This window comes from Drosophila grimshawi, unplaced genomic scaffold (genome assembly GCF_018153295.1).
Source record: "Drosophila grimshawi isolate 15287-2541.00 unplaced genomic scaffold, ASM1815329v1 contig_311, whole genome shotgun sequence".
Lineage (NCBI taxonomy): Eukaryota > Metazoa > Arthropoda > Insecta > Diptera > Drosophilidae > Drosophila > Drosophila grimshawi.
Genome location: NW_025063098.1, coordinates 9571617 through 9586969, shown reverse-complemented (window position 1 = coordinate 9586969; position 15353 = coordinate 9571617). Strand labels below are relative to the sequence as shown.

Here is a 15353-nt window from a genome sequence, read left to right as displayed (position 1 = left end):
ATGAACTACATTTGGTCAAGAGGCTTCAGGCCCAGCAGCTGCATGCCCTGCTGCAAGGTGCGCTTGGCCGCATGGAAGAGCAGCAGACGCTGTGTTTGCTTCTGCAGGCATTTCTCCTGCTTCACGGGCAGGCGCTTCAAAGCGCGACTTGTCGCATTGCTGGAAGCAAAGAGAGCAAAGATTAGCTGTCTGATTAAACCATGACCTCCTCATGCTCACCACAAGCCAAACAGATAGTTGACCAGCACACATGCTTCCAGCTGTTCCTTGGCCTGCCAAACACATTGCTCGAAGCGCGCCAGCTCGTAGAGCAGATCGATTGCATCGCTTGGCTCCTCAGTTAAATGCTGCCAGCTGGGCTTTATCTCAGCCAGCTCGATGTGTCTAAAGTTATCCAGTAGACTGTGCAGGCGACAGTGTGTGTATTGTAGCTTGATGCCCGTATCGCCATTCACCTGCAGCGCCTGCTGCCAGCTGAACTCGTGATCACGCTGCCGACGCTGTTTCAGCACGTTGACAAGCACCGCAGACACGCCCAGAATGTCGCAGAGTTCATCATCGTTTAATGCGACATTCACTTTAGTTGCTGCAAATAGAATTCGAATTTTTAAACTAACATGTAAGAGTGATGTAGTCTAGTGATCTCGACTACGATATGCCCTAAACCAGTTATTAAACATTTTCTAGTTCTATTGCCAAATTACCCTTTAAAAACTTACGCACACCCAAATGTAAGCAGGTGTGCAAGAGTTCTAAGGCAGCGCGTTTATTTATGAAATAATTAAATAAATATGAGAATACGTTTTTGATTGAATATAGGGTCAGAGCTGCTTGGACAAAATTATTATACCCATTCTTTAAGGGTTCAGAGTATAATAAGGAATCCAAATGAGGAATTGCTTTTCGCTTACTTGAACTATTGCTGCGCTTCTCCCGCATCACATCCCGGGCCTCATTGAGCACATCGCTCAGGAAGATGGCGTTGCCTTGGCGAGTGCTCATGCCATGAATCCTTCCGAATTTCACATGCTGCAGCTTGTCCGTCAAGCGTTTGTCCAGCTTGGCAGCTGTCTGAAAGAGTGCATTGAAATGATCCGCCTGGCCATTGTCGACGACATAAAGCATGCGTGAGAATTGCAGACGCTGCTGGCGCTCCAACAGTGCCGCTATATCACGGGCCAGATACAACGTGGAGCCATCGCTCTTGATGACGGGAACCCGGCGCTGGTCCACCACAACTATCTCACGGCCATCCTGCTCCCGTTGGAGTAATCCCGCTGAGCGTAGTTGAGCAAGCACTTCTCCAATATCACGCTGCGAATACTGCGACTCCCATTCGTAACTGTCGAAAGAGACGCCAAGGCGCTCGTAGACGCCTCGCAGCTCATCTATGGTGTACTGACGATATTGCTGCCACTGGCCAGACATAGTTGCATCTGTGCCGGCTTCCAACGCACTAAACAAATCACGTGCCTGCTGGGCCAACTTGGGATCATCGGCAGCTGCTCGATTGGCCGCCACATAGGCATTGTATAAGGTTTCAATGGGAGCAGCTCGCATTTCTGCATCACTAACATTGCCCAACTGGACGCCAAGTGCCAGCAGACCAAACTGGGTTCCCCAATCGCCCAAGTAGTTGAGCCGTGTCGTCCGATAACCCAAATGCTTATGCAGATTGGCCAGCACGTTGCCGATGATGGTGGATCGCAAATGTCCGACGTGGAAGGGCTTCGCTATATTCGGCGAACTAAACTCAACAACAATGCGCTCCTCCTGGAAATCAGTGGCTCTAAAGGGGATTGGATCTGTTTGTAAGAGGTGTTGTGTAAATTTATCGGGCTGTAGATGGAATTCCACTTTGGCTGCACTGCGTCCCGTACTGTGCACCACTTGAACATGTTCCACATACGTCGAATCAAATTGTTGACTTTTCACCGATTCCAACAAATGGTTTTCCTGTTGTGCAACAGTCGCCGGCAAAATCCATTGCAGCAGTGGTCGAGCTGCAGCGGTCTGTTGCTTTTTGGCTGGCACTTCCAACGCATGGTAAATGCTCTTTACTTGTGGCAGCTGCGTCAAACGTTAAAAAACCATATATATTTATAAATCATAAGCAAATTGCGATTAATTTACTTGGTCACAAATTGCGCGCCGAATCCGGCTGGTCATGATATTTCACACAGTGTGGCAACACTGCGACAGTGTTGCGAACAGCCGAACATATGCTGGTCTCACACACGGTACGACAACTAACTGGCGAAATATATTACGAAATGTTTAAGTTTTATGTTTGATTTATTACCTGTTGCATTTATCTATCTCTCCTTACTTGACTAATAAACTAACATATATTGACATGCTCAATATTTCGAACATATTCATATGTATACACCTGCTGCTCCAATTCCGTGTGAGCACAACAAAACAGCTGATTTCAGAAGCTGGGTTGGGCTTGCTAGTAGTTTTCGCAACAATAACACGGTTTTTGTTTTGTTTTCGCTTCAGCACTTATGCACATTTAAAATAGTAAAATGCATAAGGCCTACAATGTGCAGTCAATACTTAAGCAGGGAGTACAAATTGAAGCCATTGCAGCATATGGTCGGTAGTCCTATTTCTATTTACAAAATATAAATTAGCCAAATTGTTTTTTGACTAGGTAATCATGTCATTCTGGGCACCCGGAGCGGACAGCTCATCATGTACTCGGTGGACAGTCAGACAGACGTCGATATGCGAATGTTCAACAAGAATTTCAGCAAGAAACCTATTGCCCAAATGGAGGTAGTCTCAGAGGAGAACTTGCTGTTCGTGCTGACTGACAATATGATTCATGTGTGTGATATAAGCCGGATCGAAAATAATTTCGAATTCATGCACAGCTCGGCGGAGACAAAGGGTTGCACACTGTTCACCATGGATGTGGACACACCCAAATCGACGACAGGCGAAGTGGCCACATTCATCAGAATCGCCTGTGCTATTCGGCGTCGATTAGTGTTCTTCTTTTGGAAAACGGACAAGCTCGTTTCCCTGAAGCTGTGCATCGATCTGCTTGATGTGCCACGGGCCATGTGCTGGGTTAACCAGCTCGTGTGCGTTGGCTACAAGGATGAATACGTTCTATACGATGTAAATAACACAAAGTATATAATTTGTATGGGTTTAGCTATGTTCTTAATCGTTCTTATTTCCCTATTCATAGATATCCGCCAATACACCGAAAATGCACAAGCTCATACTTACGTCCTCCACAATTAATCAAGAACCCAACATTTGCCTGATACGAAACTCCATGCTTGGCATATCTAAGGACAGCTACCTAGTGCTCATTGATCTTAGTCAGTATAAGTCTAAAGATGGTAATACTGAAGGCGGAATGAACAACAAGTCTCCTTTGACGCCGTGGCCAAGTCCGCTCTTGGGCTTAGGTATTTTGTAACGCCTTTCTTTATTGTGTTGAAGATAATAACTATTCTGGTTTACAGTTTGGGATGAGCCATTTGCTGTGGGACGCATGAAGAACACCATCGAGGTGCGTAGCTTAATTGGAAAAGATACATTGGTCCAGTCGCTGCCAGAGTTAAAGAATACCAGGTTTCTAGTTCGCTCCGAAAAGGGCACCATCTTTGCTGCCGCATCATCCGAGCTGTGGTGCATGCGGCTCGTGGATATTCGAACGCAACGAGAGGAATTGCTGCAGCACCGCAAATTTCAACTAGCAATCGAACTAACAGTGAGTTTAGTCATCTCATTGACTCAGTGGCAAAACATGTACTACAACCGTTTTTTTCTTAGGATATTTCCGATGAAGAAATCGAGGATAAGGCGCAGATTGTACGCCAGATACATATGCTGTATGCCACGGAGTTATTTACCAACAAAGAATTCTCGGCAGCCATGAAGGAGTTCGAGAGAGCCGCCATCGATCCGCTCAACGTGATCCAGCTTTTTCCCAGCTTGCTGCCGGACCCGAAGAGCAGTCTAGATGCCGCTGTTCCCATGTCCAGTGTGCCAGTGCTGAAGGATCATGATTTAGAAAATGCGTACTTGGCACTCATTGAATTTCTGGTACAAGCACGTCAACGGGAGAGGGCCAAATTGCCTGATAATAAGACCAATGATAAATCGCTGCTGGCGATCATTGACACTACACTGCTTAAGTGCTATCTGCAGACAAATGATGCACTCATTGCCCCCCTGCTGCGACTTAATCAATGCCACCTGGAGGAGTCGGAAAAAATGCTCAAGCGACATAATAAGTTAAACGAGCTGATTATTCTCTACGGTGGCAAGGGAAAGCACAAGAAAGCTCTAACGCTCCTGAAGGAGCAGGCAAACATTGAGGGATCTGTGTTGCAGGGCCGTAAACGTACCATAAGTTATCTTCAGGATCTGAGCGTTGAAAATTTGCCGCTAATCTTTGAATTTGCCGACTGGGTATTAACACAAAATCCAGATGAAGGTCTTAAAATATTCACCGATGAATTGATTGCAGTCGAGGCACTGCCACGTGCCAAGGTGCTTGACTTTTTAGTGAGTAAGCACAAGGCTTTGGTCATACCCTATCTGGAGCATATTATTGATGTGTGGGGAGACACAAATACCCTACGCCACAATGCACTACTGAAGCAGTACAGTGAGCAAGTGCAGCGTCTGCTGGAGCAGCAGAAAGATGGGTAAGTTGGAGTTAAAAGTCTAAGTTCAAACGTAACTATATTATTCTTAACAGAAATGAGACACCCAAAATGCAGGAAATGCGCGCCAAGATGTACAAGATGCTGGAGGAATCAAAATATTATTCCCCAGATCGCGTGTTAGATGATTTTCCGTCAACTCTTCTGTTAGAGGAGCGTGCTCTGATTCTAGGCCGTCTGAAAAAGCATGCAAATGTTCTGGCTCTCTACATACAAGTGATGGGCGATGTCGAGAAAGCCAAGGCCTATGCGGAGGCAAGTTATGAGGATGACAAAGAGGTGTTCAATATACTGCTCCAGACCATACTAAGGCCAGTGCAACAACCGCTCTTCGAAGGCATCACCATGCACCCTGACTTTCTGAGACCAAACAAAGAAGTTGCACTGGAGTTGCTGAATACATACACTGTGAAAATTGAACCGTCGACGATATTGGAAGTGAGTGGGACTCATCTGGTGTCGTCTTTGATCCTTCCTTTATTTGATATGTTTTTCATTTGTAGTATCTGCCCGATGATGTTCTCATGTCCGAACTGAAAAACTATTTGGAGACGGTGGTGCGCACCCAACTGGCCGAAAGACATCAACGGCAAGTTATGCGCGGACTTCTACAAGCGGAGGCAGCACGGTTGCAGGGGGCCATCGGACACGAGAAGAAAAAGAGCTTCGAAATGAACGAGCTAACGATGTGTCCGGTGTGCAAGAAGCGCTTTGCCAATGAAACCGCCTTCGTCCGCTATCCGAATGGTCGAGTGGTGCATCTGTCCTGTTACGACAGAGCCATGAAGAAGCCTCAACAATAAGCCTTTAATATTTATGTGACATAATTCCAGATATACGCAAGTCTCTTCAAGTAATCATAAAACATATTTATACATACATTTTTATGCTAAGCTTACGATAATGTAACCTTTTCTTAATCGAAAACTTAAAAAAATTGTACAGCTATAGCCAGTGAGTTAAACTTTAAGCAAAATTATAGATAATAATAAATGTTTAGTCTACTGAGAAAAAAGAATGAAGATAATTCAACCAAATTAGCTTTTTCATATAACTGCTTTTTTACGATAAAAATGTCGATATTAATTTAAAGAAACAAAAAACTATGTACTATGGTTATTACCGATAAAATATATTATTCAAAATAAAAACTACAAATGCTTTTTTTGGAAATTTGTCTTGAAAATGGTTTTCTAAATGCAAACAAAATTTATGGAATATTTTAAATTAATTTAAGCTATTGAACATTAAAGTTGATTTCGTTTCCATACAAATCTTTCTCAAATTTATAATTTTCGATTGGTTTAACAGAAAAGTAATTGATTTTCGAAGGAACAACAACAAAAACAATTAAAATAACCCAAAGCAATCCTTAGGTCAGTACTATAGTTCACAAGTAATTTAATTAATCTATAAATTTATGTTAGCTTTGTATAAGCTATCATCATATTGTAAATTCGTAAATTCCCCAACCAATCCAAACTTTGATAGATAACAAATTGTATATGTTTAGAAGATATTAATTATCGAATATTATACATATTTATTCTGCTATATTTACAAATGAGGCTGTGCACAAATTATTTATGCCTCCTCGCTGCCATCCATAAGACTGTCGCCATCCAGATCTAGAGAATCATTGCATATGGACAAATCAGAGTCGGAGGCTGCACGACTTAACGGACGAAGAGGCAGTGAAAGCGATTGCTTACTATCCTCATTATCTTCCTCAAGCAAGCTGGGCGATGCCGTACTACAGGCAGCCGTCAACGGCAGTTCGACGGAGGTCGTTGCTGCCACAGATGCCGCAGTAGCAGATCCACCCGGCATCTGAGTTTGCCTGATGAGCGCCAGGCGCTGCTGTGTCAGCTCCAAATGATGTTTGCGCCATTTGATGCGTCGATTTTGAAACCAGACCTTCACCTGTGCCTCCGTCAGCTTCAGCGTATGTGCCAAATACAAACGCTCCGGACCGACCATATACTGTTGCCTCTCAAATTCCGCCTCCAGGCATTCCAGTTGCTCCGGCGTGAAAATCGTTCTCACTCGCTTATTCTTCAGTGCGCTTTTCTTCTGGGATTCTATGTGTATAAATAGGAAGTGTGGAAAGATTATTTATTTAATCATTATTGGTATTTAATGATACATATAATTAAATATAATTATTAATTATTGAATTTTATTATTTTTTATGTTAATTTAATTTATAAAAAGATGTCACAAAACACATGTTTAAATTGTTATTTATTTTTAACCAAAATAATATGCATATATAAAACATTGAGAATTATTTTTTTTATATATTTCATCCAAATTATAAAAACGGATCACTAAACTCAAACAAATTTATTTCAGACAAGCACAAAACAATTTATTTCATTTATTAACTTTTTATTAGTTTATTTATTTCGGACAATTTATATTCCACAAATCTTAATAATAATAAATACAGAAATAATTTTAAAATTGCAGTTAAAATATTTTAAAAAGACTTGGGAAAGAAAAAAAATCGTAGCAATTAAAAGATGACCAAGATTTAGGATAGGAGAGGAGGAAAGAACTGATTTCTTGTTGAGTCCGACTTACCAGACTTGAGTTTGTCGCGATGGAAACTGAGCGATGCCTGCTGTGCGTGATGCTGGTGCAGCTGCTGCAGGCTCTGCAACGCGGATGGGGCACCGCTAACCGCAGCGGCGACAACAGCAGCAGCAGCAAAATTCGCACGCTGCTGCGAATGGGAATGCGGATGTGGATGCGGATGCGGATGCGAATGTTGCACTGTGGGCAGATAACGACTGTTGCTGCTATCACAATTGAAGGTATTTACACTTTGGCTGTTGTTGTGGCCAGTGTCATAGTTGTTGCTGCTGTTGTTGTTGCTGCTGCTGCTGCTGGTATTGTTATTGTTATTGTAGCACTTGCTGTTGTTGTTGTCCTGGTCAACGATGTCTGCAGCAGCACCTCCACCTCCGCCCGAGTTGCCACCATTGAGCGACAAATTAATGGCATTATTATACTCCTTGCTATGCTGCTGTTGTTGTTGTTGTTGCTGCTGTTGCTGATGTTGCTGTTGCAGACCCAAAATGGCGGCTATTGTAAACGACTTGCCCACATCGAGGGAGGTATGCGCCGCGGCTGCCTCAATGAGCTGCGCGTGCGACGTCGCAGTCGCCAGCTGCTCCCTGTGCGGGTTGGTGGGTGGTGGTGGGAGGCCAATTGGAAGCTGCTGTGACTGCTGCTGTTGCTGCTGCTGTTGTTGTTGTTGTTGTTGTTGCTGTTGATGCGACTGCAGCCCCATTTGGTATGAACTTTGACCCGCCGCCGTCACTGCAGCCGCCGCCGCTGCAGCAGCCAGCGCCGCCGTCGGCAGTGTATGATGTGGTTGCAACTGTCCATGTCCGTGTCCGAGTCCGTGTCCGTGTCCTTGCCCGTGTGTGTGTGCCACACTGTTGGCGTGTTGCGTGTTATGCAATGCCAGAAAGTGTGACAAGGGATTTGCGTGATATTTGGAAGGATTCTGCAACATGCTTAGTATTTAGCGCAAGTCCGCAAGACGGCAACACAATTCCAAAGTTGCGAGTTGTCGTCACCTCCGTCTGTCTCACTTGTCGGTTAACTGGAAAATGCAAGAGTAATGTTTAGTGTTAAACTGTCTCACTGCCTTGGTCATCCGCATGCACTTAAAAAATAATTATATACATAACTGAAAAAATTATTTTTATTAACTTACAAACACCCTCAAAACAAGTGTAGTTACAAATTGTACATTATGTAAAAAATTTAAAAAAGAGCTTACTTTAGGAAAATAATTTCGATAAACTGTAGAAAAAATATTTTATTATTAATTTTTAAAAATTAATAAAATAATATTAATTAAATTGTTTAATGCAAATGCACTCAAAAAGTGTACATAATGGACAAAACAAAAAGAGCTTGATTTTTAAGAGAATAATTTCGATAATCTGGAGAATAAAAACATTACATTTTCTAAAATAAAATACAATTACAGACACGCTTTTGAAATAATTGTGTAATTCCAATAAAATATATACTCAATTTATTTATGTATCATATTTATGGAATATATAAACACCATACATCCTAATAAAAAAAAAATATTATGAAAGCAAACTTAAATTCTTATGGAAAACTTAATACAGAACAAACACAAATTTCATTAAAGATGAAAAAGGTGTAATTGACTAGTAGCGCTATACAACTTTCGATATGAGAAATTATTATAAATATCAAAAAATAATATCATAAGTATTATATAGTTATTCGCGATAGAATACATTTTTTTGTTGTATATTTTGTGTTGTTTAATGCTTAATATAACATAATTGAAGGAAATAATTTGACGAAAATTTGGCTCTGTTCAATATTTAATTATTTCCTTTATCGAATTTTGATTCATAACCAAAGAAGCTTAGTTTTCCCTCAGTGTAATGTTGAGGTGTCAACGACTGCAATTGCAAGTACAATTGCCATTGTCATTGTCTTTGGCTCTGATTATGGCCACAATTAAGTGGCACTTAAACAGCCACAGAGGCAGCGGCAGCGCGTGTAATCTGAGCTCCTTGAAGCGATGCAGCGTGAAGTGAAAATGTTGGGGTCATCTAAATGCGTAGCATTTAACGAGCCGAGAATCTCTATATATGTATGTATGTATGTATGTGTGTATGGTTTCTGGTGTGGCTTGGCCAAACAATTGACCCAACATGGAATATGGTAGGAAACAACAGGTTGAGACAGGCAAATAGAACAACTACGAAACGACCACAGACTGGCCAACACACACACACACACACACACATTTCTCTCTCTCTCTCTCACACACGCACAGTGCGTTGGCAGAGTGAGTGCATTCATTGCACTTAATTGCAATGCTTTTCCTTGCCTCTCTTTCACGCTCTACCCGTCGCACTCTCGCTCTCTCTCACTCTCTCTCAGTATGCCTGTCTCGCTCTGTTGGCCACTCGCTGGCAATTTGATAGCCTAATTGAGACTTGTCACAGCTTGCTGCTTAATTGTTGCTCTTGCTGATTTTGCTGCCGTTGCTGATGTTGCTGTTGTTTCTGATGTTACCCAGGTGCGTAAGATATCCATTTGCTGGCCACACAATGCAGATGTGCAAACATACTTAGCCCTTTGTAATTGGCTTACTGCGTGCAAATGTGAAGGTAAATGCTTAAGCATATTTACATAGATTGCCAGCAATTGTGTGGACCACAAATCAAATAAATTAGGTTCATTAAAGGATAATAGAAATAACTGCTGGTCGTCTTATAGCAAGCATCCAAAAGAGGTATTCATCGTTTTTAGTGAAAGCTTAAAATTGCAAACTAAACTGACAAAAGGAAACATTGCAGCTCTACATAATTAAGTTACAACGTTAACAACTTTATCGAATTGCTGCAATATGTTTGTGATTAAATGCTATACAGAGTGCCTTTTACCCCCACATGAATTGACTTCAATCTGTGATTTTATCAAATGACATAACTCAAAATTCGAATTGGAATATGACAATAATTTAATTTAAGGGATTAGATTTCCGTTAAGGGAATTCAAACAGTTTTTACTACACAACACAAATCAATCTTGACATAAGATAGCAATCAAAAAATGTAAAGAAAAAAAAAACATTTTCTTTATCTTAGAGATATGTTTACCTCATAACAACCTCTTTGAGTGAATATCCAAAGTATGTTATGTATATTAATTAAGTGTAATAATAGAATCAATCAACTAAAGGTTTATTTGAAAAGAAGATTAATCTCAACTTTGCTATCAAACTGAAATTGATTTTATATGCTTACTCTCTCTCTCTCTCTCTCTCTGAATTTTTAATGTACTCTCCCTCTTTCTCTCTTACTGTATCTCGCTCTTAAATAAATAAATAAAAAGAAATTGGGTCGGTGCAAGAGTACCTCGCTTGCCTGCCCACCTAACTATTTCAATTCCAGTCACCAACAATTTAAAGAAATTTAAACTTTTGAAATGTTTCGTGTACATACCCCCAATATTGTCATGTCAGTCAGTCCGCTGGTGAGTCTATCTGCCCATTTCTATGGAAACTACTCTTGGATAAGAGCCTGTTTGTTTATAAAGGTATCACCACCAAATTCAAATGCAATACATAATTTCATACTAGTAAGATTTTGGCAGAAAATAAAATACCTTAAACTACCATATAATATTCAAAACACCCCACCGATTTAATTAATAATTTAAATGTGTTTTGTTAGTTCTCGTGTTTACATTTAATACATAAACAAAATAAGGTATTCAAGTTCTATCTAATAATGAACTTTAAAAACACTTAAGTCTAGACGCCTACAACAGGAGTCACTTCGTAACCGTTCACATACATAGACATATTGATATGTATAAGGATACAGATACATACTCGTACATAAATATATCTATACAAATCTATAAATTTGATTGAAGAAGAGTTTAAGAGCAAATAGAAAAATGCATTTCCGTCGGAAAATCGGACGAATATACTTATAAATAAAAAAATATTAGTTAAATATTGCAATCAAAACTTTAAATAATTTCTTAATTAATTTATTTAAAAGATTCATATATTGTTAAGCTTTTGCGACAATAAGAATAATCTTTCCTTGAAGCGTAAATTTTTACTATAAAAAAATAATGCTTTTGGAATAAAATATAATATTTTATCTTATAAAAATCTATATAATTGATAGAAACTTTAATCAATTCCCTGATCAGTATTAACATTAACATAACTTTTAACAAAAAAAAATCATTATTTATGTTAAAAAGCGTTTTAACAATATTAAAAAAGCGTTTTAACAATATTAAATCAGATATATTGTTGAAAGTTATCAAAATGAATTTTATTTCAGTTTATACTCATATTATGGGAAAAATACAAATAAGCAATGTATTAATATTAATTGTAATTAATTGTTGCACTCTGCGTCTTTTGTGACAAATAGCAGACAAACCTTTATAATCCTAAATTATAACTCCAAAAATGTATATATCGATATTTGAGTGCTTGTGTGTTATCCAAAATGGGGTACCGCAATTTCTTTCCCTTGATAGTTTACAGTTTAGTTGCAATATGCATTTTGATTGCATTGAAAATGCATACACTTTTCCACTTAACCACAACTGAAACTTGCCGACGGCGAAAAATAATGCTGCCTACAATTGCGCGCGTTTCGCCAATGGCAGTTGAAGTCGGGCTAATTGGCTTAACGGCTTATCGAAAAACTGAGCTTCGCTTTTGGCCGCATGCGAACGTGAACGTGTTGCAAAGTCAACTGAACTCAAAAGTTTCTGGCCGTACAATTTTTACAATATCTGCAACAGCAAACGTTGACGTCGACGCTGACGTCGACGACAGCAGCGCAGCTTTCCTCTGCCTCTGTGTGTGTCTGTGTGTGTGTGTGTGAGTGAGTAGTCGTGATTTTTCTCATACTCGTGTGGGATGCGGTTCTCATCCTGGTTGTTAGTGTTCTTTTTCCCGCCGGGATTTACACAGCAGAGACAGAGGCAATAGCAGCAGCGGCAGCGACAGCGGCAGCATCTGTGTAACATCATCATCATTCAGGCTGTCAGGAGCAACCACCAGCAGTTACATAAAAACGCAACCACCCGCCGAACCACCCATAACCCACCCACCTATCGCAGCGAGCACCCTTCCACTCTGCCGCTCTGCCCTCCGCTCATTTATGCCGCCAACGCGAGTGTATGAAAAGTTATTGAAATTATTAAATAAATGGATAATTGGCTGGGTGAGTGGGTGGGGATTGCGTGGTGGGCGGCGCCAGGAGTGCCAACGGCAAAAACAATATGGCGTCCTGATATTAATAATATTTTGCGATAAACGAGTGCAGCGAACGCAAAGATAAACGGCATTGTCCCTCATAATTAATTAAGCAATAAGCGTACAAAATTACTGTACAAGAGTACATACACACACATACACACACACACACACATACGCATACATTCTTAGCTACAAGCTCTTATGTTTGGAATGCTAAGTTCTCCAGGCTCCAGGATCTGGAGCTAATTTAATAACACAATTTTGATTGAAGTGCATAAATGCCAATAACAATTTTTAAGTAGATTTTGTTGCATCCTCTTTTAGGGCTGCATAATGGCATAATAGGATTTTCTTTTATTTAGGAGAACAGCTCGTCCTTATTATATTTTTAAAAAAATCTTTTAAGGCGATTTGCATTACTTTGTACGTACTAAATTGTCACACCTCAAAATGAATTGTTGAAACTTTGTATTCATTCATTTCTCTACTGTAAAAATTCAAAATTTCCCAAATAATGTTGAAAATAGTTGCAGCGAATACTGTTGCGTTCAGTTTTTTTTTTTAAATAATTAATTCCCTAATTATGTTGCGCTTACTTTTTTTTAAATAAATATGTCCCTGATAATGCTGTAAATAGTAACAACTAATAATGTTGTAATTAGTTTTTTTTTTAAATATTAACTAATAAATAATTTTATGAAAATATTCACAACTAACAATTTTGTGCCTTTAAGTTTATCGATTGAGTTGCAAAAGTTTGACTATTGAATGTTAGCTTGATTGGAAAATTATTTATTGAATACAATTATTTATTATTTGAAAAGGCTGGATGATTCGAACTGGATGCTTGAAGTTTTAGAGCACATGGCTGGATAGAAACACCACTAAAATTTGTATTTTAAATCTAAAATACGTCAATTAGGTTATTTTTATGTATTTTTCGCGTTAAATCGAATCTGTGTTTTCTGGACGCTGTTTGGGTGAGTTAGAGTCAGAAAACAGACTTAACGGATGTCCTATTCAATTGGCGAAGACTGTATGTTTATCTATAGATATTAGTTCGCTTCAAATGTAACTTTAAAATTCGTCAGTTGTTTTTGATTTTAAAGAAATACCAAATAAGGTTCAATTAAGTCGCTCCCAGCATGCTTTGTTCGATTTAAATGAAGGCTTCTTACTGATTTTTAAGGCAATGCTTTAAATATACCACTTGATAAACTACAGAAAATACCAACGATCATTAAGGCCACAGAAACCCCAATTAGCGTCCACTAAAGTGAATCAATGCAAAGAGGGCAACGCCACGAAGCAAAACAAAAAGGATTCCAAGTGACTGGTCGTGGAGCATGCGTTTGCCCCATCTTGTTGCACGATGGGCTTTAAATCCGCCACGAGATACAAATTTTAAATCAAAGCCAGGAATTTGCTGAGCAGAAAGAGGCGCTCCTCTCTTTCTCTCTCATTCTCTCGCTCTCTTTCTCTCACTTGGCTCTCTCTCTCTCTGTGCCACACAGTGGTGCTCGAAGTGAGGCTCAGACTGAGGCGACACGTTTGTCGTTTCAATCATCATTAGTGCTAATGTACCCACAAGAATTGGGCAGCCACTTTTGGCCTGGTGTGGGCGAATGGCTTGCTCTGCAGCAAGAGCTGGAGATGGAAACGGAAATGGAGAGAGCGCAAATTCGGCAGGCAACGGAGAGAGCGCGAGAATATACATACGGAGAGTGCATACATAAGCCGAAGAGCAAAATAAGTATATACACACCCACACACACACACACACGCGCGCAAGCAGTCAATGAGCGTGTGTGCGTGTTTGGTAAATGGCAAACGAATTTTTTGTATTACTTGTATTATCCCCGAAATTTTGTTTATTTACCACAATTTTAATATTTTTTAACATTGCCTTGCATCCAGCGCGCTTAAGGGTAAAAAATGCCACACGTTACAAGTGGCTCATGTATGTGTAGATGTGTGTGTGTGTGTGTGTGTGAGTAAACTGCAACTGCGCATGTGCCCGTGTATCTGTTTGATGCGAGCTTGGAATGAGGAAGCGTCGCAGCCTCAGTCGCAGCCTCTGTCGCCGCCATTGCTGCGTGGCCTTTTTGATAAACTTCGCCGTTTCCGGAGGCTGCTCATCATAATAATGATACTGATAATAATGATGCTCTTTATGCTTGTTGTTGTTCCGTTGCCATGACCATAATATTTATTTATTTTCAAATAAAAATATATAATATAAAAGACGCAATGAGACGCAACCAAACCAACTTCCGCAGAGGCAAAAAGTTTTTTCATTATGAATTATTACGCAAAATGCGGGGGAACAGAGCAGGGGCGAAAACGAAGTAAAGTGAAATGAATAGCAAAGTGAAGGCAAATTAAATTTGCCGTTATAGTTCCCAGGACTGCATTGCGGGTTTCATTAGGAGTCGCATAAAAAGTGTTGCCTACTTAATTGGGCGGATTTTGCTTAGCAAAATACGTTTTTCTAAAATGTGAAAAATCTCACTAACGTTTTGATATACAAGCAAAATAAAAGCTGTTAATAATAAAAGTAAGCTAATTAAATAATCAATTTGTATGCTGAAAGTAAATGTTTTTATACGTTTAACAACTGAAATACTGGATTTTATAGCATGTATATTTTCTTTATTTAAGACAACATTTTTAAAATTATCATAATTCCTTTTCTTATAATTTACTCTGTGATTGTAAATATTGCTGATAGTTTATTAGCTACATGAATAACCTAATTTAAAAGACTTCCAGCAATTTCATTTTATTTAACCAATTTATTGGCTTGTAGTAAATTGTTTTGACAGTCTTATGGTATATATATT

General features: G+C 39.6%; 3 protein-coding genes across 3 annotated transcripts; 1 reads left to right on the top strand and 2 right to left on the bottom strand.

Annotated features, from left to right (window-relative positions):
- Nucleotides 1-5: 5 nt before the first annotated feature.
- On the bottom strand, nucleotides 6-2208 carry LOC6563690 (probable arginine--tRNA ligase, mitochondrial). The gene is made up of 4 exons (XM_001989821.3): nucleotides 2134-2208; nucleotides 912-2070; nucleotides 220-586; nucleotides 6-159 (listed from the first exon to the last, which is right to left on the bottom strand). The coding sequence occupies exons 1-4, from the start codon at nucleotides 2167-2169 to the stop codon at nucleotides 6-8; spliced, it is 1716 nt and encodes a 571-aa protein (XP_001989857.1). The 5' UTR covers nucleotides 2170-2208.
- Nucleotides 2209-2478: 270 nt separating this feature from the next.
- On the top strand, nucleotides 2479-5848 carry LOC6563691 (vam6/Vps39-like protein). The gene is made up of 7 exons (XM_001989822.3): nucleotides 2479-2601; nucleotides 2660-3132; nucleotides 3206-3431; nucleotides 3489-3736; nucleotides 3799-4679; nucleotides 4733-5135; nucleotides 5201-5848. The coding sequence occupies exons 1-7, from the start codon at nucleotides 2532-2534 to the stop codon at nucleotides 5498-5500; spliced, it is 2601 nt and encodes an 866-aa protein (XP_001989858.1). The 5' UTR covers nucleotides 2479-2531; the 3' UTR covers nucleotides 5501-5848.
- Nucleotides 5849-6270: 422 nt separating this feature from the next.
- On the bottom strand, nucleotides 6271-8223 carry LOC6563404 (myb-like protein AA). The gene is made up of 2 exons (XM_001989823.3): nucleotides 7284-8223; nucleotides 6271-6778 (listed from the first exon to the last, which is right to left on the bottom strand). The coding sequence occupies exons 1-2, from the start codon at nucleotides 8221-8223 to the stop codon at nucleotides 6282-6284; spliced, it is 1437 nt and encodes a 478-aa protein (XP_001989859.1). The 3' UTR covers nucleotides 6271-6281.
- Nucleotides 8224-15353: the final 7130 nt, after the last annotated feature.

Excerpts from the sequence above, each read along its gene's own strand:
- LOC6563690 (XM_001989821.3), bottom strand. The coding sequence starts at position 2,169 with ATGACCAGCCGGATTCGGCGCGCAATTTGTGACCAA. Across the intron at positions 2,071-2,133 it reads GGCGCGCAATTTGTGACCAA|CTGCCACAAGTAAAGAGCAT; the intron begins GTAAATTAATCG and ends CGTTTGACGCAG. Across the intron at positions 587-911 it reads GAAGCGCAGCAATAGTTCAA|CAACTAAAGTGAATGTCGCA; the intron begins GTAAGCGAAAAG and ends TTCTATTTGCAG.
- LOC6563691 (XM_001989822.3), top strand. The coding sequence starts at position 2,532 with ATGCATAAGGCCTACAATGTGCAGTCAATACTTAAGCAGGGAGTACAA. Across the intron at positions 2,602-2,659 it reads TGAAGCCATTGCAGCATATG|GTAATCATGTCATTCTGGGC; the intron begins GTCGGTAGTCCT and ends TTTTTTGACTAG. Across the intron at positions 3,432-3,488 it reads AAGTCCGCTCTTGGGCTTAG|TTTGGGATGAGCCATTTGCT; the intron begins GTATTTTGTAAC and ends TCTGGTTTACAG.
- LOC6563404 (XM_001989823.3), bottom strand. The coding sequence starts at position 8,223 with ATGTTGCAGAATCCTTCCAAATATCACGCAAATCCCTTGTCACACTTT. Across the intron at positions 6,779-7,283 it reads TCGCGACAAACTCAAGTCTG|AATCCCAGAAGAAAAGCGCA; the intron begins GTAAGTCGGACT and ends TTATACACATAG.